We start from the raw sequence: 24,773 nt of genomic DNA, 5'->3' as shown, positions 1-24,773 counted from the left end.
GAGCTGCGAATGACAAGTGCTGCGGGCACGTGGCGTATGAGTGATGCCAGCGCAGCCAACTCAAAAGCCATTCAAACAGCGAACAAACATTTTAAATTTCATATGAAAATGCATTTCCAACTTCGTTATGTCACACATTCCATTTTTGCAAAATAATTAATTGACAATGATTTCATAAGGTCTTGATTTCATAGGGTCTACATTTGTTAAGGCGATGCACCCATTGGAAATGGGAAATCTGAAAAGCTATATGCTTCAAGCAAAAGAAGGTGTGGCCTAGTTGGGCTATCTCAGACAGTAGACGGTGTGGTAGACCCCAATAGAGAATATATATATTTTGGATAATGGCAACAAGCAGTATCGACATAGCAATCTCCGTCTGTCTGTTCCTTAAATGTTTGTATGTATAAAATAAACGGCTTCAGGGTATCTCCTGGTCGAGCAATCTTGCCTAGGTCACTCTTACTTGTTTTTCATTAAGCTTAAGCTGGGTACAATTTATATGAATTTTTGTAAGAGGTTAGCTCTTAATTTGTTTCAATTTTTATATATATTTTATTGTTTATAATATATTTATAAATTTATTTTATATATTTTACATGTTTATATAATATATATATATTTTTTTATGTATTTATACAAGTTTTCCTCGCACCTATCGTGTTTAGCTCTCACCCGCAAGGTCAAATCCCTCACAAATGCTCCTAACTTGTGATTTTACTTCGTAATACTCAGTTGCCTTCCTATTCGTATCGTAGTAGTCATAGAGGACAATGGGGACGGGCTTCAAATATGCCACATGATGCCTCATAACAGCCTCGATGAGAAGGCACTTGATATCTCCCTTGTGCAGGCTCTCAAAGTAGATGACCAGCACAGAGTCGTCATTTTTGGTCTCCACCAGCTGCGTAAAGTAGTTAGAATTGTTACACAAATTGAGATTAGTATATCGGATAGGTGATGAATTGATACCCACCCTGACGCGATCGATTTTCTGTATGTCCTTGAAGCTGTCCTCATCCACCTTATAGCCGGAAGGTAGTGAGACTTCCAGTATGGCCATATTGGATGCCTTAGCATTGCCCTCCTCTACATACTCAACGCTTACGCTGAGCGCCAGCTTGGCTGGCGGCGATCTTGGTTGAACAATAGCTTGAATCTTGAAGCTAGGCTTGGGCTCCCTTGCGACAACATTGTACTGATAGCTGACTTGTAGCAGAGCAGCGCCAGCTCCCTTGACCTCGTACGACAGCGACTTTGTGCCTTGCGGGAACTCCACAGTTTGTAGTAGCAAAGCGTCATCTTCCGTCAGGCTGAGCTGCTCCGTCTTTTGTCGCTGGCCATGATTGGAGATGGATACGTGCCACCTAGCTGGCTCGCCGCCAAACTTCTTGGCGAACTGAATGAGTGCCTGCAGACCAGCCACCGTATCCTGCGAGGAAGCAAAGCCACCAAAGCAGTTCCGCTGTGCCACCAGCCAGCGAATCGAATACAACAGTGAAGCGGGAGTCTCCTGGCCCAATTCTAGTAGCGAAAGCACTGCATACGAAGTGATCTCAATGTTCTGACTGGCACAAAACTTTACATTATCTTCCGTCCACCAGGTGTGATCCGCCTCGTGCTTGGCCAGTGCTTGCAGTGCAGCCACATGCTTGGCGGCATCTGGAGACTTTGCCCTCTGCAGAGCGTAGGTGGCAATGGCCCTGGGCAACAGGCCTTCCGCATTCTTCTCAGTCGCGCGGGCACTCAGATAGGCCACTGCTCGATCGATGGCCGATTGGTTGGGCTTCTGGTGCTCAAGTAGAGCCAGCAGTACGTTGGCAGTGATCGTGAGGGCCGAACGCTGTGCGGCATAGAAATGGTCGCCATTCTCCGTGAAGCTTCCGTTCTCAGCCTGGCGGCTGAGCAGAAACTCATATCCGCTCTCCAGTAGATTCTCGTCCACTTTTATCAAATGCCTTATCTGACCGAAGGAGCGCAGCACATAGGCTGTCAGCCAGGTGGATCCCTTTCGTTCGGGATCCTCCTTATGCCACCTGCTTGGTCCAAACGAGCTGTAGCTGCCATCGTCGAGACGGTAGTGGAGCATATGCTGGTAGCCCTGCTCCAGATTGCGCTTTATGCGATGCTCCGATTCTGGAGTTAGTTTCTTCATGTGCCTCAGATAATCATACACCAAATAGTTGGGCACAAGTTTGGACATGGCCTGCTCGCCGCAGCCGCTGGGCAAGCGCAGCAACCGCTCCAAGTTCTTAATAGCCGGGCCAAGCAGATATCCACTAAAACCGACTTCAATGTGCTGCGAGTCTGGCACAAGGTCCTCCGGTAGATCCAGTTCGAAGCTGCCCTTGAACTCGTGCACGTCCGTCAAATTCAGGAAAAAAGCCCGGTTCCTATATTGCGTCACCCCTTCGGGCACCACCTTAAGGGTCTTGAGCACCGCATCTCCGGCAAGAGGCGAAACGGCCGTAAATTTCAGCAGAATGCTGCCAACGATTCTGGGACGCAAAAGGAAAGAAGCGCCTACTGTGGCATTTGCGCCCACTTTCACTGTCTTCGTGCACTTCTGGAAGTCGCCAGGAGTGGCGCTGGACAGATCCACAAAATCGTACTCGTTATCCTCATTGCTCAGAGTAACCTCCACGTTCAGTTGATGGGGCAGGTAGTTGAAGACCAGAGCCGGCACATTGATCACCTCGCCACGCCTCACCGAGTAGGGCAGACGCACGGACACAAAGAACGGCTGATAGGTCTTAATTTGCAGCTGGTCATTGATCACGCCCAAGCCCCTCTCGGGATGCAGTGAAAACGCCGACAGCACCCAGCTTGTAATTGTATCAGGAATTTTGCGGACCCACTTAAATGTCTCCGTTTCCGTACGTTCAATGTCCTCGAATAGCCACGTTTCGGCAAAGTTTCTCCGCACCTTCGGTAGAGGCCGATCAAGTGCAGCTGGTGCTGCTGGCGTTGCTGCGCGTGTCATCATCTCGTCTGTCGACGAGCTACTATAAAAGCTTTCTGTAAATTGCACATAAAGAAAAATTCATTTTCAACTGGGAAAGCTCAATTGCAATGAGAGTGAAACATCTCTCAATCATTATTGAATTACCTTCTCGAAGGTAAATGGGCATGCGATCATAGAAGAATTCGGCATTTGTCATAGCCACAAGTCCAATTAGCCGTTGCCTGGTTGGGTATATATTATAACGTCCAAGGCATGAGAACGGGTCATTCTTGACATCGTTGTTGTTGGCGCCAAGGCAAGCGCTTTGATCAACGGCCATAAGACCAACGAATGATCCTGGCGCCGTGTTGATCTCTAGCTCAACATCTGCGCCTGGCTTAACCTCAACTGGAGCAGTAATTTGAATCGGGTTCGGTAGCTGGACTTCTACATCAAATTCAGTCTTGGCATGGCGGAATAGCCCAGAGTCGTCCACGTAGTAGGCATAAATGCGACCGTTAGGTAACATTTGGAATGTGGGTGTCAGAGGGATGCTGTGGACCTCCTGTGGCTCACTCAGCACGACTCGTTCCGTCTGCAGGACATTTCCACGTCCAATGATGTTGTACACGAAATTCTTCAGGGGGCGGCTAGACTCCAAAGTTACTTGATATACCTCACCGATTTTGAGCCTGCGATAGGGTGGTCAGTTAAGTGTTTGCCGAATAGAATGATTTACAGTACCTCGCATTCTTCGTAGGGGTTTGCACAATGAGCCTGAACAAATCTTTACTCCTCTCTTTACTCCACAATTCACGCATTATTTCATCATGCATACACTTGATCGGCTCTTCGAAAGAATTTATGTCTTGGGTTTGCTCTTCTCCATCAAACTGAAGCACCGCGATGTGGTGAGGCGAATAGTATCCAGGTTTTGGTAAAATTGATGGCGGCAACTTAAAAACAGCAAAACTTGACTCATTGAGTTGGGTCAGGAATTCCGAGTAACTGTTCCCTTCTATTTCCTGTATCCCGTGTCCAGTATTATACATGCCCGGGAAGAGCCTAAGCTAAAGTTTTGGGTTATAAGCTAACGTTAGTTATTAACTAATTTTTTTTCAAATGACCTACCTTGACAGGGCTCTTGTTGTCCTTTAGCAACGTACCATCAACATAAGTGACCTGAAACACTAGCTCATGTCTCGTGTCCGAATATATATTGATCATTTTATAGCGATTGGCATGTAGTTGAAAGCTGCCGGTTTCACTGAGTTTAACGCCCGTAAAGTCTTCCTCAATAGTGGCTAAAATCTTGTAGTGCAACGAGCAGAAATTATCTTGCGAAAAATTGTCCAGTTCCTTAACATCTATATCAAATTTCGCAATGCCGTTGACCAGGTTAGTATTCCTTATTAGAGTGTGGCTCCACCAAGTTGAGTTTTCCCTATGCACTTTGAGCAATACTTTGCCATTTACTGGGTTGCCATAGGCGTACCTGGTAATAAAGCAATGAGAATTTTATGGGCTTCCCTGGGGAAACAAGTAAAACCTACTTACTTGGCTCTTACCACAACGTACAAGTTGCCATCCTTGACTGAGACATGTTGATTCGCATCCATTTTCACGATGTATCTGGGAAGAACGTACTTCTCGACCTCGAATTGGACACGCTCATCCGTGCGACAATTCTGAACGGAAAGGGTCCATAGGCCCAACGCAGCAAGCTCGGACAGTTGAAGCTTTCCAGTATAGACTCCACAACGGGTCTGTATGTCCTTTACCATCGCGATGAGTCTGCGTTTGGAGTCGTCGAACCGTACAACTAAATCATCCGGTGCCTCGCTAGGCATTTGGTTTTCATCCAAGAAAACAATCCGGTAGTTAACTGTGTCTCCCGGCTTGTACTTTCTCCTGTCCGTTTGCAACTTTACTCTGGGCTTAAACTCTTCGAAGAAGAGCTTCTTGGAGTTCTTCAACTCCATTCCAGCGACACCCTCTGCGGTTAACAAGTAGTCACCCGAAGTCAGAGCAGGCACCTTGAAGGTAATCTGCTGGAACTCATCCGAATTTAACAGCTCAACTGTTTGAGCTTCGTTGTACGAAGGTCCCGTAATACCAATCTTCAAGGTAACTGGCTCCTTGGTGTGGTGCACGGCGACAGCCACATTGTAATCTCGATTAGCGCGTAAGGCTTCCGAGGCAACAATGGTGTATTGCCTGCGTGAAAAATGCATGAGTCAAGAACATAGGTATATTGGGATCATCAGACAAGGCAATTTAGGCTTGTCAGTGTGGTATTCCACAGAAGACTTTGACTTACCCTTCACACGTCTTCGAGTCTTTGGTAGAGCTTGCGGGATCCACAGAAGCCATTGCTGATAGTTCTGAAAGAGCTTGCATTTATTTTACTGCAAAAGGATTTTCGATGTTCAATGGATTCTGGGAAATTATTTAATTTCGGATTCACGTTGTTATCTTGTCCTCAAGTTGAAAATCACATGATTTACCTAAATGCATATATTCACTTATCTACAGTATGCGCTTGTATTAGTTATCTACAAGGTCTTAGTTATCAAAGAACACACACATACATACATATATGTATGTACATATGCCTGTATATGTAACCTATATACATTACATTTTTATCAGCTATTAGGGAAACTTGTGGAACAGTTTTTATGAATGGCATGCGTGTATGCAAGTCAATGATGTCATTTTTTTTTTTTTTTTTTTGTCTGGAAAATAACGAAAAAAAAAAGGCTGAAAAGGCTGAAAAGAGTACAAACAATTTTTTTTATAAAATTGCAATTTATACCACATTTGCAGATTCTGCAGTACGCCTTATTGTTGTCGTCTTCATTTCGGGCTATCCACGACCTGAAATCTGGCTGCTGTTGCCAGCATTCCCAAATTTTTTGCCCTTAAGTCTCCTTGGGCATTTTATCACTCTATTCGCATTGAACACATTACAAAAGATATCGAAAATACAAAGCACCTACACAATTCAATTTTATACGCATTTTGGCACGGTTCTTAACTAAATATGGGTACACAATTTAGCATATTAAATGCTAAAGTTCTGTTCAAGTGCTCTTCAATGTTAATAGGATTCTGTTGCATCCACAACCGATCAACTGGAAAAACAGCCAACCAATTGGAAGAATATGAACACGATTCGCATTCACAAAATAAGGACAGATTTCCGGATAAAGAATGTTTGATATTTTTTTCGGACGAAGCAATTAAAAACATGGCAGATCTGTCCAGAAAAAGGACAAATTGTCATCACTGATGCAAGTACATGCATATATGCATATATTTATATGACTACAAACATATCGCATTTTATAGATTAGATTTACTATTTATATGGATTTTTTTTTTTTTTTTTTTTTGCCTGCAAATTTGTTGTTATATATTGCATATTTAAGATAATATTTATTTTTAACTGATATTTACATCAATATTTAACTAAATTTAACGAAATCATTTATTTGGATTACCTGTAAACTTTTTGAAAGATATTTTTGGTAATATTCTATTTTACTCGCTGATCAATGAAGCCTTTTATTAAGTTATGAAACTTGTAATACTCGATTTTCTGTTTATAAATGCAATCGCTGCGTTTAACTGCTTAGACGCCTCGATGGAGAGTGCTCATAGAACAGGCGTACAATGCCAATATCAAATATCCCTCTCTCTCTCTCTCTCGCTCTGTATCTGAGTTGCTGTTGCTCGCAAGCGTGGGGAATTCCCTCTCGAATGACGTCATTGATTCTTTCATTTCGCATTGCCCTGAAAAACTACATACATACATATGTATATTGCGTCGTCTATGTGAGATGTATAAGTCCCCCAGTTCGATAAAAAGCTGAATGCACTTACTAAACATGATACATATGTACATATCTAATTTTAATAGCTATCTAAAATTAATTAAACTAGTTTTAACTGTATTTTTCTCTATCACTAGAATTTTAAAAGTTGATTTTTATTAATTTATTTTATGTACATAGATATGTATGTACCTACATATATCAGTCAATTAATTTAATAACAAACAATTTTCAATAAATTTTTTTTTTAATTATTTAATAAAGAATAATTTCAGATTAGTATTGAGCAAAACCCTATTACCGAAAGTTATTACCGCACGTATTGCTTATTTTTGTGTGCTCTCTTGTGGTATTTGGTTTATCAAGCAGTTGCTTTCAGCTTGCATTTCATAACACAAACACTCGTATGAATCATAGAAACAGTTTTAGAGTGGACCAAAATACCACTGTAAATACTGTGTGACTGTGACTGTCAGCTGTTGTCAATGACGTAGAGAGCGCAATCCGTTGGCGAATTGGACAGATCATTATACAAACCGGTTTAGAATATACCGAAAATAACATTATAATACATACATATGTACATAAATATGGAAGTAGAATGCGAGCGATGCCAATCCGACAAGCGGCACCTGGCTGGTGTCCAAGGTGAAGCACGTGCAAGAGCGCTGAGTCACGCTCCATTTGCTTTGAAAGTTTATTTTACATTATTATTAATGTTTTTTTTTTTTTTTGCACACAAACTTCTCTCCGAGATGTGATCCACACAGCTGTTCTGCGCGCTCTGCTCTGCCAGCGTTCTTTCAAATGTTATTCGACAGTCGAAGTGCGCGGTCAGCGAATTTCTTATCGGCCGAGCGCGCGTCTCGCACGTAATAGATAAAACTTGTTAAAGTCGGAAAAACACAGAAATTATGGCAGCCCAAGTTATGGCAGGCTGCAGTGCGACGGGACTGCGTGATGTTTGCGAGAATCCAGATCTGTGGGCCTATGTCAGGACATTGAAGGAACATGCCGATGACAATGTAACGAATGGAAAGCTTCTGGAGGGCACGCAATCCCAATCCTTGAGCTTCGATATATCCTCGGCCGTGTTTTACTTTGGCTTCTGTGCCTTGATCTCGCACCTCTTGCTGGCGGGCGTCACAGCTGTCATAGTACACAAATGCGTCTCCCTCAAGATGGTGCACACAGCGGGGCATGCCTTCTACTGTACAGTGGCTGTAAGTACATACAATGTATATGTATGTCTGTACATACGTACATATGTATGTATGCATCTATATATTTACATATTGTAGCTCTCGAATATTTACATTTCGTTTGTTCCGTCAGTTTGTTTTCTTTCTGGGCGAAGCTCTGCTTGTGCGTCACAGTGGAATTTTGGTGCTCTGGCTGGGCATATCTAATGTGGATCTATTGCACAGTGCTCTTGGCCTACTCGCCTTTGGCATCGGCGTTGGCGGCGTTGGCATCAAAACCTTGCAGAAGCGAGAGCGCAAGCGCGAAGATCCAAATGCTACGGTTAGGCACTTCCGCAGTAATCACGGATTCTCTGGTAAGTGCAAAGGCACTCGCTTAAAATGCAAGCAGCCTATTTACATATGCCCTCTCTCTCTCTCTCTCGTTCTATTTCGCTCACTCTCCATAGGCATTGTCGGGTGCGCTCTGCTGCTGTGCTGCATTCTCAGCGGCCTGCCGTTATATTTCTACACAAACAAATCTCTACAGCTCGTTCATCGCTTTTGCGCTCTCGGCAGTTTTGCAACACTGATGACTTCACAGATGTTCAGCTACAACACTGGCTTCGCTCGCCGCCAATGGAAAGCTCACCATGTCCGGCTGCTCAAGCTGTTTACATTTATTGCACTGATCACAACAATGAACTATGAATTTAGGAGATTTGCGCGAGAAATTGTTAGCTTAATAATGAGAGAAGTGTGGCATTAGCTTAACGGGAAGTTAAATGTTGTTCATTTCCATTACTTTAATTTGATTAAATACTTTTCAGTATATACATAGATTTATATAGCTTTTATTTGTTATTTTGATACACGATACCATGGGATAACAATATTTTGATTATTTGCAACATATACATTTACACATAGATTATATACTTGATTATCATTCGTTTCGTAAAACGAATGAAAACACTTCACCAAAGATAACATAAATTGACATAATATGCCTGAAGCTAATATTAATTGTCGAAGATAAAATGAATGAACTTATAAATATGCGACAAAATGAATCAATTGCGACCACTTTGCGATGCATTCATAATGTCCAATGCAGCCGGTATGTTGCCCTTCACTGAGTCCAACAGCTGCGTCAACCAGGCTCCCTCATTGCTGAAGCCCATGGCCATCATCGCGTGCACTGCGTTATTGATGCGTTCATCTGTGAAATGGATGACAATTTTGAATAAAATTGATGCACATCGAGTATAAATTTCTACTAACCAGTATGATAGATGGGCACTTGGCGCTTCTGCTCAGGGGCTGGAGGATTGCCCGCTGTCGATGTCGAGGTGCTGTTGGTGGCCACAGCTGTGGTTGAAGTCGATGTGCTGACCGTGCTCACCTGGGAGGTTTGGGTGTGAGCTGTTGCCAGTTCCCGCTGCTGTTCCTCGTTCACGTGCTGACGCAACATCTCACCCAATTGCGCGAAATCACGGGCTGGGGTCACCGGTGAATCAGTTGTGGTCGCGTTTGTGTTGCTCAAGTTGATCAATGCATCCGAGCTAGAGACATTGGCCATGGGCGAGGCCGTGTTATCAATCATTTGCCAATCCTGATCCAAGCTCTCCGATCGGCGTCGTTCCTCCACCAGGGTATTAGTCGTCTGTGCCACTGGCTCGCCAACAGTTTCAGTTTCAGTGGCAGTTGTAGTTGTTGTAGTTGTAGTTGCAGTTGTAGCTGTAGCTGCATCAGCAGTTGGAGCAGACGCCTGTACTCCATTGCTAGCCTCAGATTTCTCAGAGGCCGTTGAGCCATTTGAAGCCATGGAGGTCTCGGCACAGCCAAAATCGGCTGCTGCACTGGGATCAATTATTTTAGCAAACATTTCGCTAAAGTTGTTCAAGATTTCAATACCGGCACGCATATACTCGGGATTGACAACCTGTGCCAAATTCTCCAGACTGATTACTGGGGTTGTTGGTGTGCTATTCGGAGTAGGCGTGGCAGTTGCCTGTGTCTGGGCTTGCTCCTTGGGGCTGCGAGGAGCAGCCACCGGCTCTTGTGCATTTGCTTCAGCATTTGCTTCAGTTGAAGCTGCTTGCTTTTGCTTTACTGGGACGTCAGTCGACTCCCCTACTTTCTCGGTTTTCTGGGTTCCTTCAGATTTGTCATTATTCACTACAGTTGGCTTCTCTTTTGGCTCCGGCTCTTGTGCCTCCTGAGTTGCGGCAGCCGCAGTGGGCGTTGCATTGCTCTCCGGCAAATGCATCATCATGTCTACGAATTGAGAGAATACGTTGCCATTCCGGCGACCATGGCGTCTTTCGCGACGAGTCCAGCACGGAGCTGCACCAGCTGGGGTAGCCTGTGCTGAAGTAGCAGTTGTCGTAGCAGTTGCAGTTGCCCCTGCGAATGGGCACTGATCGCGAGTGCGACGGCTCGAACGACGATGATGATGCGAGGTGGCACTCGGACCACTTAGCCAGGCCTCAACCACACTCGGTCCACTGTTGGTGGGCATGCGGACCATCAAGTGATCGGCATGCTTGTGAGCCGACTCGCAGGCCTGGCACAGATCAAAGTTGGGGCACTGTATGCACTTGTACCGAAAGCCGACCAATGGTAGAGCGCCGCATGCATCGCACTCGACTCCATCATGGATGACGAAATTGCTGGGATCATCCTCAGCTTGCTTAGCAGCTGATGCCTGCTTGGCGTCAGCCTTACCATCGTCAACAGCTGCAATTTGCAAATGCATATTCTCCTTGCATTTGGCCAAGAATATTTCATAATCATTTTGATTGAAGACTTCTATTTCATCACCATCGGAATCTGCAAGAAATATAAATTTACTTTAGTTTACCTAAGATTGCGTAATTTAAAAACTCTGAGAATTGCGTGCTCAAATTAAAATAGGGTCTGTATAATAAGTCAATGACTAAGCGAATGTGCTAATTTCATGACAGATTTAACTATTTCGTGATATCAAGAACCAATGCCGTTTACTTGTACCCCAAATCTACATTTCTCCCTTGTGTATCGGCCAGTCAGAAAAACTTAAATCAAGTATCGCTGTTTGGTTTGTAATTTGTAAACAAAATTCAAGTATTACACGGTCTATAATCTTTTGATTAAAACAAAAAAATGTTTGTATATATAAATATCGTGAATCATTTGATTTGACTGGATTAAGTTCTGCCATTTTGTTTTGCTATCAATTCTATTGATAATGATATACATACATTGCTTTGTGAATCACACATAGGGCTGACAGAGTCATCTATATACGCATACTTGTATATATGCAAATACATATACATATCTGTATGTACTCGTATACTTTGTATATTTAGTGAATACCTATGAAATTTGCCGAGGAGTTGGCAAATGCACTTTAGCCTTTTTCCATTTACCGAACAAATGCTTGCGAAATGCACTCACACACCCAAAACTGTTTACATACATACATAAACACAAATATACATCTCTTGACACAGATGCGCACGCACACAAGCTTGCAAGCATCCGATTACATACCACACACGCACACACACACATTTAAGTGCATACAATTGATATCGCATGTTGATTCGTCTATTATATCATATCTACGTATATGTATGTGTATATTTACCAATCCAATATGTCCTTATCTCGCATTTGGCAAGCTGTCGCTCCTGGAACAGGTACATGTCGATTTCGCGACGTAGAATGCTAAAGTTGTTTGATGGCATTCGCAGATATGCATTCAACTTCTTGCCTGTGCCAGCTGGTGCATTGTGGTAAGTGATTTTCAGCAATTTCTCCGACATATTCAAGTAGTTTTACTTTTTTCTTTCAGGTATTTTTATTTTATTTTTATTCGACAAAGTAGACAGCAAAAGAATGTATTTGCTGATTATTTGTTTTACAATTTGCTTCGATGTCGTCTATTGCGTCGCAGTTGTTCACTATGTATACAGCCGCAATGGCTGCACTTCGGCTTTTATACTGGGTCTTGTTCGTCGTGCAGTTAGACACGACGGTTCTTGAATATTCGATGTAGAACGAACGAAAATACTGCAAATCACTCCACGGACACCTATTTGTTTATGAAATGATTCGCCAAAACGAAGAGTAGTGCCAAGCTGGTCTTAAGTTGACCGACTATTAATCGAAATTCGTGATTTTGTATCGTACTACTAACAGTGTTGGTTAATTTTTTGAATTTGTAAACGATAAATTTATCGTATCAGCCCTGATATTCACATGATGTGATTAAATGGCGCAATTTTCAAATTTCGGTTACATTATGTTGAAACAGAGAGTATGTTTCGGCAAAATAAATTCTCATATCATATGTGATATTTAACTGAGAGCTGCATTCCCTTCAATTCGCATCTCCGAATTAATTTTTAAAATTTTCAATAATTTTTTATTCACATATTTGTCGATGTTGTCTAACAACTTTGATGACTATATCAAGCAGTATTAAAGGCGAGTTTATACTGTTCTTGCTTCCTGTTAGTCGTATAAAACTTTTCTGTAATACTCGCTAACACAAGGATTAGGTTTTTTGATTTATATAATCATATAACGGATATTATTCAACATTTAATTTTTAACCAAATTCAATTTAAATTCACATTTGTTCGTTTTCAATGATATTATTTATTTTCCATAGCTTAAAAATTCGATTTTATGTCTTATATTAAAGCGATCTAAGCTTGCGGACGTCGAAACAATTTTAAAAGCTGCACCATTTCCGATTTTGTGCTGTATAAAAATAAAAAATAAATAAATAAATGATGTAGTTGGCTTTCCGTAAGAGTTACAAACCGAGGTGCACTAGACGGTTTAGAATTGGGGCTGTGTCGGCTTTCGATTTCCTTCTTCGGCGTTGATATATTTACCACTTGAGTTGTCTGATCTGTTTTATTACTTATAGACTCTGTTGGATATATATCGACTGGCTCCCGTATGGCTGCCAGTGGACTGTCTAAAATATAAATATTTGTATATTTTATATTTGTTTTTGTTTGCGATCAGCGTTGCTCACTTGAATATGTCTCAAAGAGCTGTTCCATCCAGGAGTAGTCCTCGCGACCTGGTAAGCCGAAAACAAACCCATCTAGATGCCATCTTAAGTTCTCAGTACCCTTCTGCCTCTGATCGTAGTGAACCTCCTCCACCTGGTAGCCATAGTCACCATAATCATTGTACAATAGATCAATTAAATCGCTGGCACTACTGCGACTCTTCAGTGGCTTCGCCAGGGCCAAGGCAACGCATTGCAGCAGGGCCAGGACAAATAAACGATTGGTAAACTTGCACATTTTAGCTGAGCGTCTCCTTTGCGTAAACAGGACCGTTGCTCTCCGACTGCGGGCGATGAATGAGCCACAGCTGCAGCCAGGCAAACAAGATGAGCCTTAGCCCGTCGCCAGTTGCCAGTAGCCCAGTTGCATATGGCTAACGAAAAACCCGCTTGGGTGCTAGACAGATGCTCAGTTCAATGGCCAAAAGACTTCCGCATTGTAATGGCAATGTGAGAACCTTGATTAGATGCTGCCATTGACCGCAGCTCGATGCGTCTAAACAATGCCAGAGCCAGTAGCTAAGAGAGTGGAAGAGGGGTGCTCGACTTGAGGGCTGTGACACTTCTATCCCCCAGTTCTCGGAGTCGACAATCTGCTTGAAATGAATCGGCTAATCAAATTCATCTAGAAATGTGAAATCGTATTATTGTACACTTTTTTTGGTTTTGTTTGATTTTTATTTTCGTTCAATAATGTATGATAATTTATATTTAAGTTTACAATTTCCACAATCGGATTTTTTTTAAAGTTGAAAATGCAAATTACCCAGTAGTCTAATGTCTATCAGCCCCCTCCAAACATTATCTACTACCTCGCTACGCCACTGGCAAGAGCTACATATGCTAAAGAAAATTGTCAATTATGTGGGTAGTATTAATTGATATTTGATATATATATTATATAAAGAATGTCTATACATATATAAGTACATATATATAATATTTAGCACATCCAGTTAGCTTAGCATTATAACCTACATATAGCTGTTTGAGGAAAATAACGCGAGTCATTGTAAAACGTTCTAATTACTTTGACTACTGCTGTGGTTTGTTGTTTATTGTAAGTAACGGCATCTTGTTTGAGCTGCTTGGAGTAGAGTGTGTGAGTTCATTGACCCATCGAATAAGCCACTAAGCAGCAGGCAGCAGGCAGCGGAGAATGCACCCAACTCTCTTGCCAATTCATACAGGAAGATGCTGCTATCAGAAACTAGAAGCTGCACTTTCTATCTTCTAGTTTCAGGTGTGTGTGCATGTGTGTGTGCTTAAAACTGGTTTTCAATTGAAAATTGCAACGTTGCAAAATGATGGCTCTGGCCTTAGTTAATGCATCGCTATTCATTTTGTTTCTTTCTGTTTTTGCTAGCCCCTTGCTGACAGCTGAACTTCACATTCAACTTGACTTATCCTTGATCGCATCATTACCGTTATATTCATTTTTCACGTCTTCCGGTTTCAATACACCAATGAAAGTTTAACGTTGGCAATTAAGAATACCGTTAAGCATAGAACCTAATTCAATTTGGTTTGTCCTCCCGTTTGATTTGCATTTTATGCTCTCCCACACTGACTTCCTGCTGCTATGCAACAGACAGAATTAATGTTATCATTGGCAATTAACAGCTCGATGCGCCTTAGCCTTTACATAAATGTTAAGCTTAACATTGTCCTTAAACATAAACGCTGGGCGCTTAATTTGAAATGTAATCTTGTTGTAAGTTTATTTAAATTAATAAATTATTATTTTATTTAAATTATTAAATTATTGTTTACTTGAAACTCTTTTTGTTTGATTATTATCATTTTTTCTTCGATTTATTTTAATCGTTAAAATATAACAAAATATTTTTCAATTTGAAATGTAATTTCTGTAAGTTTAAATTATTATTAAAATGTAATTAAAATGTAATTTAATTTTTATTATTTAAAATGCAATTTTTGTAAGCTTTTTTTTTTAAATTTATTATTTAAGCTAATTTATTTTTGTTTTATGTGTGTGTGTAAAGTGTGAATCTTAAGTCGAATGCCTAATCATTTATTGCGAAGCTTAGCCTAATACATATGTATGTGCGCTTTCGTTGAGCAGTCTAGAAAGTGTTTCAGTCTCAGTATCCCTCGACCTGGCGGCAGGCGCCATAGCTGTCGCGTCGCTGTCCCGGTGAACAGCGTGCCAGGCCGTCGCGCAATAGGGCCTTGGAGTCAGCCAGGGCATCGCCCAGTAGCTCGAAGCTGAGCAGGGGCTCGCCATCGATCAGATGCTTGGGCTGTATCGGTGTGGGCTCATCGCTCAGTTGCCAATTACGCGGCTGTGCCTCGTTAATTATGTAGGCAGGCACATCGATGGGCGGATACAGGACGCTCGCAGTGCCCGGCTGGGCTTGACTGCGAGCCACATCGGTGCGGTACAGGGGCACGCTAATGGCGCGTGCATTGGAGCTGGCCATGGAGTCGCCAGCCAGGCGATTGGTCTCCAGGAAGCTTGGGCCGCGCAGCGAGCGAGAATTGCGATAATACTGGGAGTTCGCCTGGTTAAAGCCTTCGAGTAGATTGTTGCTGCTGCTGCTGCTGGCAGGCACGGGGGGCAACGCCTGTATTAGCTCCGGCTCCGCTTCCAGGTGATACGGCTTGATCAGCTGCGGCATGGGAATCAGCTGAGGTGGCAACACATCCACCTGCTGGCGATGCAGACGCGGATGCTGTTGCTGCTGCTGCTGCAGTAGCTCCTCATTGGTGGCAGAGATGTCCACATGGTACGGCGTGCGTCCCTCAATAAACTCGGGCAAACCACCTGGCAATCCCGACTGGGGCATCTGCTGCAGTACCTGCTGCTGTTGCTGCTGCTGCTGCTGCAGCTGCTGTCGCTGGTAGAAGGATTTGAGTGCCGAGGCATGCTTACGCTTGCTGTTGCTCTTCGTGCCGCCACGCATGGCGGACTTGCTCAACAGGTCCAAGAGAGTGAAACTGTCCTGGGTAGCGGATGGGATCACCAGTATCATGAAGTTTTCCAGATCGCCACGTATGTTATACTGGCCCTCCTGCCGCTGATCGTAGGTGACTACGCGACGACGCAGTCCGTCCTCAGCCTCCACAGTGGGCAACAGCGGTGGCTGCAGCAGACCTGTCTCCGCTTCAACCGCTGCCTGCGGCGGCGCAACAGCCGGAAAATGCTCCTCCGCTACAGTAGCTGGCGTCTGGCTTTGACTCTGACTCTGACTCTGGCTGGGACTCTGATTCTGGCTCGGGCTCGGTCCTTGATTGCTAGTGGATGGCATTTCAGTTGTGCTGTCACGCAAATAGGACGACTTTGAAGCAAACGCTGATGCGCCGAGCTGCAGCAGCAGCAACAGCACCAGCAGCAGCGGCAGCTGCGTGAAAGTCTTCCAAAACATATCTCAGACAATCTTTTAGAGTTTGAGCACGACAGATTTAACAAGCGCTCAATAAATTCTACGTTCTTAACTCGCGCGCTTCTGCTTCGCAACTGATTAAAAGACAGCAACAACAGCTATAACATCGACGTCGACGTCGACGACGGCGCTGACGTTCGCATCAGCTTCGACGCCAGTTTAGGAACTTTAGCTTTTTTTCTCATCAGAACTGGCTTTTTAAAAGTCCAATTGGAGAACGAGCTTGTCAGATCAGACTATTATACAATCCGATTGCGGTAAGGGCTTTGTAACCTGGAAAAGCTCTTTTTCTACATTTCAATTGTGTATATTATATATGCATATATACATTAAAAATTCTGTAATAATGCGTTCATTTCACCATTCATCAAAAATTTTTGCCTTCCTTTCCAGCTAAGTCTACCTTTCTGTGCTGCAGAAAAAATCGCAGCACTGTTGAATATGAGCGTCGGCGCATGCGCAACTTTCATATTCTGCCGCTGTCGCTGCCGACGTCGCTGCTTTGTTGCTTTCTTTTGCATCTCGTTCTCGTTCTGGTTTTCTGTTCACGTTGTTGTTGCTGCTGATGGTCATTGTTTGTTTTTTTTATTCGTATGTAATCTTCATTTCTGTTGTTGTTGTTGCTGTTGTCGTGCCCATTTCGTGTGCGTGACTTGCGTACGTCGACGTCGTCGCCGCCGCCTCTGCCTCTCGCTGCCACCCGCGCTGCTACGTAATGTTTACTTGTTGTCCACTGGAAATGGAGAAGAGGCAGGGTGGAGTTGGGGTGTTATGGGTTCTCCAAGTGCGCACAGCGATCCGTGAATTAGATTTTCACACCAATTAGGCAATGAGGAAGCATTTCGATATCCAGCTAATCGCCCGAGCACGTACTCAAAACTGATCGATACATTGTTGACAGCTGGACAACTGGACAGCTGGGCAAACCTGCTGGCAGTCGTGGGGACTCTATTAGGTGCAGTTTCTACGCATCAATAAACCAATTAAATAGATTCAATTCAGTAGAACTAGATGAAGCAGAAGTCGCGTTCCAGTTAAATTTATTTATCTATCAGATTAACGATTCAAAGAATTGATTCTATTGTTGCCCCTCGAATACAATTATTATGCTCTGAACCCAGTGAAACTGTGAAATCGGACCATACTGTTTATATAGTTTCAATTTATGTAACATGCTGAAGTGGGCGTGGCAGACGCCCTAAAGTATATACAAATATATACATAATATTGATCACGAGGACGATATGAATTAGCTCTGTTCGTCTCTCCGAGTGTTAAGAGGCAGCTGGAGTTTGTTTAAAAACTCGATCACTTTTATCCTTTAAATGTTATCGATTAAGCCCCTTATCGAAATGTAGTCCTTCAAATTTACAGTTAGCTTGATGATTTTGTATACAACATTGATATTTATTGATTCTATATATTATATTCGGCGGTGGTGGTAAAGGCATTGTAGGTTATTCAGATATCTTATGTTCGAGCTAGGCAGTGTTAGGGTTTCCTGTTTATTTTTTTTTTTTTTTTTTTTTAATTGATTGTAAGAGATCCAAAATGTCTTTGTGCTAGATCAGGTGATGGGATTGGACGGTATCTAGGGTATCTCCTAGCCGGACACCCCGACTAGAGCTTTCATACTGGTTTTATCTCAGTTGTTTTTCTTTGCGTATAAACTAATTTGCTTTCGGATGTTGCTAAATGTTTGCTGTCCGATCTCTAATCGAGATTAGGCGCTCACTCACAGAACTCAGCTGAAACACTTAGCACTTCAATTGTAATTTTCATTTTTTAAAATACGAATTTATTTCTTAAGTGGTTTTTGTCTTTGTTGTTTGCTGTTCGCACAGTTTTCGAGGATAGGGAAGCGACATTTACAGTTAAATATATGCGTGTATAATATAATTAAGCATTCATAGTTTGAAGTTTACATATGCGTGTGTGTGTGTGTTGCTTTAAAATAATAATTACATAGTATGCATTTAAATAATTAGAGGTCTTGGCGGTTATATCTTAGCTAAGAATTGCATGAATTAAAATTTCAATTGGCCCTTTCGCACAATCTCAACAATTTGAACTAAAACAATTTCAAAAATAATACAAAATAAATTAAGCACATGTAAGGTATGCCATTAGATCCACATATACATATACACCTATATAGATTGATGTAGACAATTTACGAGTAAGAACATGAATAATTATTATATGATATAGGAAGCGAGCGTCGTTTCAGTAGTTTCGTGTTGTCCCCCAAAATGACTGTGATGTAAAATAGGATTGAAAACTAAACTGCAGATGGGGATTACTGAATTGAATACTTGGCGAAGACTTGTCATGGATTGATATTTAACTTGCCAGAGATGAGATTTCTCTCATAAATAGATACTAGAAGGAATAATACAATTGAATTTAAGAATACTTCAGATAGCGATAGTAACTGATAATTGAGTGCAACTCAAGCAAACTCTTCGTGTTTTCTGTTACCTGAGCATTTTTGTGTTGTTCAAGAAGCGCTAACTATAATACATACATATATATATATATATATATATCTGTATATATCTGTATAATCTCCCGTGATTTGTCATGAAAAAAAAGCCTCCAAGCTGATCGATGCCCATCAGAAATATGCAACTCGATCACGTTAAACAGTTCACCAACATCCAGTTGAGCCTAATCCTGTTTCGCTGTTGTCCTCGGCTGCTCCTCAGGCTGCTCCTGCAGCGTCTTCTGCTGCTGCTGCTGTGTCACATCCAGATGCGTCACGCGCTTATGCACTGTGAAGCAAACCCGATTGAAGTGCTCGCACATCTGATTGACGACGCTGGCGCCGTAGTGCCAGTGGGTCAAGGTGGTCACGATCAGCAGGAGATAGAGCAACGGCCGTTCCAGGACCGGCAGCCACAGGCTCATCAGCAAGGACATCACGAACATGGGCGTCTGCCAGTGCCAGGCCTCGCACCGCGTCTGTGACATCTGCGACACAATCAGGCGGCACTGCAAGGTACATCAAATGAAAAGCCATTGGCTATGAATTGTGGAGTCCATTGTAGCACTAAGATTTATTTTGGCTCAACAATGCGAGCCACATTGGAACAAACAATGTTAATTGTGGAATTAATCGAAAATTCAACTAAAATTGTTATTGGGAAGGGACCATCCCGACCATCCAGCAACAGCTCTCTGGCGCCCTTAGCGCGAACTCCTAAGCATCCTTATCATTGGATCCCCCTCGCGCGGAAATTCAAAGACGCCGCGATCCTTTATCAAGAAGTCGAAGGCCCGATGCTGATACCAGCCGTACATTTGATTCTCCGTCATTGGCTGCGTGGAGACATGCCGCGGCACAGGCTGACTGGCTGACTGACTGGACGGCCTGGCCGCCACATGCACATTCCCATTCACGTTCGCATTCATTTCGGGCAGCAGCTTCCTATGGTATTTCTGGCGCATCTCCTCAAGCGTCTCATCGTCGCAGTGGTAATACGAGCAATCGTGTCGCGCATAGAACTTGGTGGTCAATGGACGCTCAGCATCAAATATCTGGGTCTTCAGTAACCCCCGGTCGATGTTGAAGTGCAAGTCGCGGTTGCAACGCCGACGACGATAACGATGTCTTGGCATCTTCTAGCACTTAGCCCACCTCAAAAAACCTATCAAAATCTTCAATCGAAGCGAATAATAAATGCAAAATTTGGAATCCAAAATTATGTGTGTAGTGTAGTGTATTTGTTGAAAGTAGTTCACTGACTGAGAACGCCATTAAATCGTATCGGACTACTATAACTCGGATGTCAAGGTTTGCATACCCATTGAAATCGGCTAAAGAGGGTGTATTGGATAGCTCTAGGAGTTACAATTGAATTGTTTTACAAATCAATTCCATTCTAATTATATAGACCTCTTTCTTATGTACAACTGTTCTTGAATGATACACCAATACAATACAGTCCGCTTCTACGGATTAGACTGAAGAGTATATCGTCAAGTAATGTTACTTCTCTATTTAGTATTTATATGTAGTTGCAAAAATTGGGAAAATAAATGGAGTAAAATAAGCATTGACAGAAATATAAGGCTATCATTAGGAAAATCCCAATACTTTCCTAATGCTAAAAATAATTATATATTATAATTTTTTTTTTTTTATTAAAATTAATAAATTGCTGTATTCTAACTCAAACTCAATTCTCGGCTTATCAACCTGAGCTTACATTCGAAATTTCAACTCTCTAACTAATTTCTATTTCCCCTATACGGTATATAGCTTTTAATAATTAACGCACTGCGGGAGTTCTCTGAAAAAGTTGGAGTCCAATTAGCAAACCGGAACCCACGGTATATTTATAGTCGGACGAACGGATGGACAACAAGATGAAAGTTGACAGAAATGGCGTATTTTTGTTCATTTATTTTTGTCTGTCGTAGTCCCATAATGAAAGTTCAATAACAACGAGATGTTCTTCAGTATGCTGTCCAGATAGACATGTCTATATGCATCATATTAGCCATAGGCATAATTTAATGCAGGTAATCATATCTACTCATGTCTGCGACTTTTGCTTAGCCATCAAATTGGTTTCCAGAATCAGCTTTATCAATGGATCCGCTTCGCGTGGAAATACGAAGACTCCGCGATCCTTGGCCTTGTACGGAAAGGCGCGATTGTGATACCAGCCGTATATTTGATTCTCTGTCACTGGTTGCGGTGTCGAGTGCTTCGGCTCATACTTCTTGAAATTGCCATCAGCGTCCGGTACATTTATCTCGGGACCCTTCTTGTCAAACTTTTCGCGCATGCGCTTAATCTCCTCATCGGTGCAGCGGTAATAGGGCCAATCATGGCGGGCATAGAACTTGAGGGTCAGCGGCTTCTCCGCCTCGGTCACTGTTATCGGCGACGCCTTCGCCTGCTGCTCCTCGGTGGCATCGTCTCCTTCAGCGTTCGTCTTCTCCAAGTCTTTGGCACAGCGCCGGCCGCCACAGCAAAATGGCGGCATGTCGATAAAGTTCTCTCTCGAATGTTTTTTTTTTTTTCTGAGTGTTATTATTGTTATGAAAGCTGAGAATTTTAGACTACAGAAACTGACATCTAAAGACTGCTTTGATTGTGTCGTAATTTTGAAGTCCTCTCAGTATCTATTGATAGGCATAGAGAGATCATTCTAAGATTGTAACACAAAAATATGTACAATTCTGTGCTCCTTTAGACAGTTGATATTCTGGAAACCCATAAGAGATTTCTAAAGAGTGTCTTTCCCAATCAAATTTTATATTGAAAGAAGTTACGTAGTTAACATAAGATTTAAGACTTTCGCATGTATCAACGTAAGTGAACATTTTTTGAAAGAGGTGCATACTGAACGCCGTTTAGATTAGATAAGAAGATCTAATCATTTTTCATCGCTAATCAATGACCATAACTATAATCGATATTTTCAGAATGGAACATATAATCTATTTGGCTATATGACGAGGAACTCAGCCAAAAGTCAGCTCTATTTCGAAAATTTGGTGTTCCTATTTCTCAGACTGGGAAAACTATTAGCTTCAAAACAAAATCTCTCAAAACAAAAACATATAAAAAAACCCGATCTGCCACGTTCCTAGTTGTGATGGATATATAAGTAAACCATTGGTCCTATTTCCAAGTTCCAAGACTATAACACGTTTAGTTTAACAGCCGCATACATGAATTACTTAGATTATTTCCATTTTCACTTCTAAGAACTTTGATATATAGCACTTCCGATAAGTGTCTAGCCCAAACATTGATCAAAGCTATCTGTGTTTGCTATAGCTAGCCTAAATTCTAATCACTCAATATAGAACTACTAATATGCAAGTTTATAGTCGTAAGACTAACAATTATTTATTATTATATTTATTGTTATTATTAAGCACTCATTGTTCTGTTATCTTAGCTATCAGCGATATTGAGTTGTTTTTATTAGTTATTAGCCAAGAAACCCCTTAAAATGACGAATACATAACCACGCCACTCCATATCTAAACTGAGTCACTTGCCCCGTTATTAGACGCTTGGTCAGAGGAGAGGGCTGGGCGGGCAGACAATTAGTTCGCTAATGACCCAACAAGTGTTCGAGGGCTCGAGCATGATAATAGCAATTTTTAACAACAAACAAAAAACAAAACTTAATAATTTGAAGCCTTCAGGCCAAATGTAAGTATGTAACGCTCTCACAATAGTCTGCAGAGATAAGGGAAGATAAGGAACTTACGCTGACGTTGGAGAAGATTGTGCCACTTAGCATGAACATGGCGCGCGGATCCCTTTCCATAATATCATTGGGCGATAAAAATGGCCAGAGCAACAGCAGCACAAAGTAGGTCACGAATGGCCACATCGGACGCACTGCCTCCCATGCCGACAGCATCCGGCCGGTGCGCTTGATATATGAGCTGTAAGTGACAAAATTGAATGTTAATTGAAACGCTTGGCCAGTGATAGAGCAAGACCCTTACTTGTAGACATTGATAACTACTAGAGGTAGATTGGCCATGGCGCTGATATGCAGCACCGCTTCCATAACATTGCCCAAAGGCAGGCTGCCGAGCGGGCCCAATGGCAGAGCGAATTTCCATCGCTCGAAGCCGGCCCACCACGTGAACAAATACATGGCCGTGCTGCCCCACATGCTGACATCGTAGCCCCACGGCAGATACAATACGCCCGTGTTGTATTTCTCCCAGTGCGACACGAAGAAATTGAAATAGACCGTTAGACAAACGTAATACATTCGCATCGGCCGCACTGAATAGACCCGACTGCGTCCAAAGATACTGTACAGGCATGTGGGTATGATCATCGCCGTATACGAGTCCAGGCCATGATCAAACAGTTCGCCCAGCGGCCCGGACAGACCAATGCGACGCGCCTGCTTGCCATCAATGCCATCCAGCGTGTACGCCAGGAATATGTTGATTGCTGCGCTCAGCCACACCCACTTGGGTATCGGTGTGGTGCCCTCCTCGCCCGAACTGGCCTCGAAGTTCCAATCATAGTAGGAGAGCAGCACCAGATTCATCACGCTGAACAGGAAGCCCAGAAAGGTCATCAGATTGGGCGCAAACCAGCGCGGGAAGAACTGCATGAATAATGAATACGTAAGTTATTAAAATTATTGATTTTTTTGTTTGTCATTTGTTGTTGTTGCTGATGTTGTTATGAATATGCCGCCTGCACTCACCTTGACCAGCCAATTCCAAAATGGATGCATTACATATTGGCTGAGCGGCGACGTGTCTATGGCGCTGTACTGCATATATAGAAAGATACATTAGATTTATGAACGGACCAGTGCGACGCCATCCCCCCTGCTCCATCATACCTTGTAATTGTCAAAGCCATTGATTTGCTCCCGTGTCAGGTACCGCCAATGCAACAATCGCCACAAGCGCTGCATCTTTTTGTATGTGTATGTATATGTATATTCCAGGCGTAACGCACGTGCTCCGTTGTCTATTTTAGTCGCGAGAGTGTCTCTCTTATAAATGAATATGGTTTACACGGCAGCAACGGCGCCACTGTTCTAATTGTTGTTGTGGCAATTGACTGAATGGCGGCAGTGGCTTTTACGTTAATTGTCAATGTTCAGCGCATCGTTAACTGTTTTGCGCGATAGAGTTACTTTTACTGACCACAACACATACAGAACGAAGCACGGCCACTGGTCAATTAATTTCACATGCGAAAACAAAAACCAATTTTGCCGGCTGTTTTTTTCACGCTTCACACACACACAGGCGCGCGCGCGTGCACTCACACACAGGCATTTATATACACTAAATTACTGACACACACACACACACACTTACACTCTCAGCTGGTCAGGGGGTTGTTTTGCAACACACACTTTGACCCATTCACCTTAGAGATGGTATATATATTTATATCTATTATTTATAATACATTTATATTAAACAAATACTTTTTACTTAAATCTAACACCATCGAACTATTCGCGAGTGTTGAGGGCCAATTAATTGCCTCATGAAAAAGTGGCACTTAATGCTGCAGCAACAGTGCTGCCAGCTCAATAAAGGACCAGGTCGATTGTCTATTGTCTAGCACAGAACGTTCTCTAATTTATCGATTATTGGCGGAATTTATAAATTCAAATTTAAATTTTCACCGCCATTTTTTCTTAAGCTAATTCTTAATAAGCCGCTTACTTATGTAAATTAAAATTATGAACATTAAAATTAGCTACCCCTTTTCAAATATGTATTCATGGCTGCAACAAAAGTGCCACCAGCCCGAATAAGGGCGGCCTTACCAAAATACTTTCAGCATATCTATTT

At 42.4% G+C, this 24,773-nt stretch overlaps 8 protein-coding genes across 16 annotated transcripts; 1 reads left to right on the top strand and 7 right to left on the bottom strand.

The window, feature by feature from the left end:
- Nucleotides 1-531: 531 nt before the first annotated feature.
- Nucleotides 532-7,499, bottom strand: Tep4 (Thioester-containing protein 4). 9 transcript variants are annotated; one of them, XM_089463564.1, is made up of 9 exons: nucleotides 7,360-7,496; nucleotides 6,451-6,750; nucleotides 5,265-5,682; nucleotides 4,502-5,161; nucleotides 4,076-4,439; nucleotides 3,689-4,014; nucleotides 3,110-3,636; nucleotides 977-3,018; nucleotides 532-904 (listed from the first exon to the last, which is right to left on the bottom strand). In XM_089463564.1, exons 3-9 carry the CDS (start codon nucleotides 5,342-5,344, stop codon nucleotides 665-667), a joined length of 4,239 nt encoding a protein of 1,412 aa, XP_089319690.1. In that variant the 5' UTR covers nucleotides 5,345-5,682; nucleotides 6,451-6,750; nucleotides 7,360-7,496; the 3' UTR covers nucleotides 532-664. The 9 variants fall into 9 exon arrangements, with proteins under 9 accessions (XP_089319690.1, XP_089319691.1, XP_089319695.1 ...); XM_089463565.1 differs by lacking the exon at nucleotides 7,360-7,496 and having other exon boundaries at nucleotides 5,265-5,451; nucleotides 5,586-5,682; nucleotides 6,451-7,046; XM_089463569.1 differs by lacking the exon at nucleotides 7,360-7,496 and having other exon boundaries at nucleotides 5,265-5,328; nucleotides 5,586-5,682; nucleotides 6,451-7,046.
- Nucleotides 7,500-7,697: 198 nt separating this feature from the next.
- On the top strand, nucleotides 7,698-8,806 carry LOC108610052 (uncharacterized). The gene is made up of 3 exons (XM_018001879.2): nucleotides 7,698-8,006; nucleotides 8,119-8,341; nucleotides 8,435-8,806. The coding sequence occupies exons 1-3, from the start codon at nucleotides 7,698-7,700 to the stop codon at nucleotides 8,731-8,733; spliced, it is 831 nt and encodes a 276-aa protein (XP_017857368.1). The 3' UTR covers nucleotides 8,734-8,806.
- On the bottom strand, nucleotides 8,803-12,102 carry ref(2)P (refractory to sigma P). Its single transcript, XM_018001868.2, has 3 exons — nucleotides 11,602-12,102; nucleotides 9,249-10,799; nucleotides 8,803-9,186 (listed from the first exon to the last, which is right to left on the bottom strand). The coding sequence occupies exons 1-3, from the start codon at nucleotides 11,777-11,779 to the stop codon at nucleotides 9,038-9,040; spliced, it is 1,878 nt and encodes a 625-aa protein (XP_017857357.1). The 5' UTR covers nucleotides 11,780-12,102; the 3' UTR covers nucleotides 8,803-9,037.
- On the bottom strand, nucleotides 11,841-13,282 carry LOC108610057 (uncharacterized). Its single transcript, XM_018001889.2, has 3 exons — nucleotides 13,006-13,282; nucleotides 12,786-12,945; nucleotides 11,841-12,722 (listed from the first exon to the last, which is right to left on the bottom strand). Exons 1-3 carry the CDS (start codon nucleotides 13,280-13,282, stop codon nucleotides 12,668-12,670), a joined length of 492 nt encoding a protein of 163 aa, XP_017857378.1. The 3' UTR covers nucleotides 11,841-12,667.
- Nucleotides 13,283-14,826: 1,544 nt separating this feature from the next.
- LOC108610047 (uncharacterized) lies at nucleotides 14,827-18,087 on the bottom strand. The gene has a single exon (XM_018001874.2). It carries the CDS (start codon nucleotides 16,431-16,433, stop codon nucleotides 15,150-15,152), a length of 1,284 nt encoding a protein of 427 aa, XP_017857363.1. The 5' UTR covers nucleotides 16,434-18,087; the 3' UTR covers nucleotides 14,827-15,149.
- A 139-nt stretch (nucleotides 18,088-18,226) lies between these two features.
- LOC108610048 (ethanolaminephosphotransferase 1) lies at nucleotides 18,227-24,488 on the bottom strand. The gene is made up of 5 exons (XM_018001875.2): nucleotides 23,801-24,488; nucleotides 23,660-23,728; nucleotides 22,935-23,557; nucleotides 22,691-22,871; nucleotides 18,227-19,445 (listed from the first exon to the last, which is right to left on the bottom strand). Exons 1-5 carry the CDS (start codon nucleotides 23,873-23,875, stop codon nucleotides 19,122-19,124), a joined length of 1,272 nt encoding a protein of 423 aa, XP_017857364.1. The 5' UTR covers nucleotides 23,876-24,488; the 3' UTR covers nucleotides 18,227-19,121.
- On the bottom strand, nucleotides 19,478-20,215 carry LOC149269973 (uncharacterized). The gene has a single exon (XM_089463585.1). It carries the CDS (start codon nucleotides 20,070-20,072, stop codon nucleotides 19,641-19,643), a length of 432 nt encoding a protein of 143 aa, XP_089319711.1. The 5' UTR covers nucleotides 20,073-20,215; the 3' UTR covers nucleotides 19,478-19,640.
- LOC108610059 (uncharacterized) lies at nucleotides 20,830-22,666 on the bottom strand. The gene has a single exon (XM_018001890.2). It carries the CDS (start codon nucleotides 21,446-21,448, stop codon nucleotides 20,993-20,995), a length of 456 nt encoding a protein of 151 aa, XP_017857379.1. The 5' UTR covers nucleotides 21,449-22,666; the 3' UTR covers nucleotides 20,830-20,992.
- Nucleotides 24,489-24,773: the final 285 nt, after the last annotated feature.

This window comes from Drosophila arizonae, chromosome 3 (assembly GCF_054131065.1).
Source record: "Drosophila arizonae isolate 15081-1271.41 chromosome 3, UAZ_ARI_1.0, whole genome shotgun sequence".
In the NCBI taxonomy this organism is placed as follows: Eukaryota; Metazoa; Arthropoda; class Insecta; order Diptera; family Drosophilidae; genus Drosophila; species Drosophila arizonae.
This window is presented reverse-complemented; position numbering and strand designations above follow the sequence as displayed.

Bases quoted from the DNA above. Each gene is read 5' to 3' on its own strand.
- LOC149269973 (XM_089463585.1), bottom strand. From the start codon at position 20,072: ATGCCAAGACATCGTTATCGTCGTCGGCGTTGCAACCGCGACTTGCAC.
- LOC108610048 (XM_018001875.2), bottom strand. From the start codon at position 23,875: ATGCAGCGCTTGTGGCGATTGTTGCATTGGCGGTACCTGACACGGGAG. The intron at 23,558-23,659 runs GTGAGTGCAGGC...TTATTCATGCAG, and splicing joins TTTGGAATTGGCTGGTCAAG to TTCTTCCCGCGCTGGTTTGC. The intron at 19,446-22,690 runs GTAAGTTCCTTA...TGTACCTTGCAG, and splicing joins CAATCTTCTCCAACGTCAGC to TGCCGCCTGATTGTGTCGCA.
- LOC108610057 (XM_018001889.2), bottom strand. From the start codon at position 13,282: ATGTGCAAGTTTACCAATCGTTTATTTGTCCTGGCCCTGCTGCAATGC. The intron at 12,946-13,005 runs GTGAGCAACGCT...TTTATATTTTAG, and splicing joins GCTCTTTGAGACATATTCAA to ACAGTCCACTGGCAGCCATA. The intron at 12,723-12,785 runs GTTTGTAACTCT...ATTTTTATACAG, and splicing joins AAACCGTCTAGTGCACCTCG to CACAAAATCGGAAATGGTGC.
- LOC108610047 (XM_018001874.2), bottom strand. From the start codon at position 16,433: ATGTTTTGGAAGACTTTCACGCAGCTGCCGCTGCTGCTGGTGCTGTTG.
- LOC108610052 (XM_018001879.2), top strand. From the start codon at position 7,698: ATGGCAGCCCAAGTTATGGCAGGCTGCAGTGCGACGGGACTGCGTGAT. The intron at 8,007-8,118 runs GTAAGTACATAC...TTGTTCCGTCAG, and splicing joins CCTTCTACTGTACAGTGGCT to TTTGTTTTCTTTCTGGGCGA. The intron at 8,342-8,434 runs GTAAGTGCAAAG...CACTCTCCATAG, and splicing joins CAGTAATCACGGATTCTCTG to GCATTGTCGGGTGCGCTCTG.
- Tep4 (XM_089463564.1), bottom strand. From the start codon at position 5,344: ATGCAAGCTCTTTCAGAACTATCAGCAATGGCTTCTGTGGATCCCGCA. The intron at 5,162-5,264 runs GTAAGTCAAAGT...TTTTTCACGCAG, and splicing joins GACTCGAAGACGTGTGAAGG to GCAATACACCATTGTTGCCT. The intron at 4,440-4,501 runs GTAAGTAGGTTT...CTTTATTACCAG, and splicing joins TACGTTGTGGTAAGAGCCAA to GTACGCCTATGGCAACCCAG.
- LOC108610059 (XM_018001890.2), bottom strand. From the start codon at position 21,448: ATGCCGCCATTTTGCTGTGGCGGCCGGCGCTGTGCCAAAGACTTGGAG.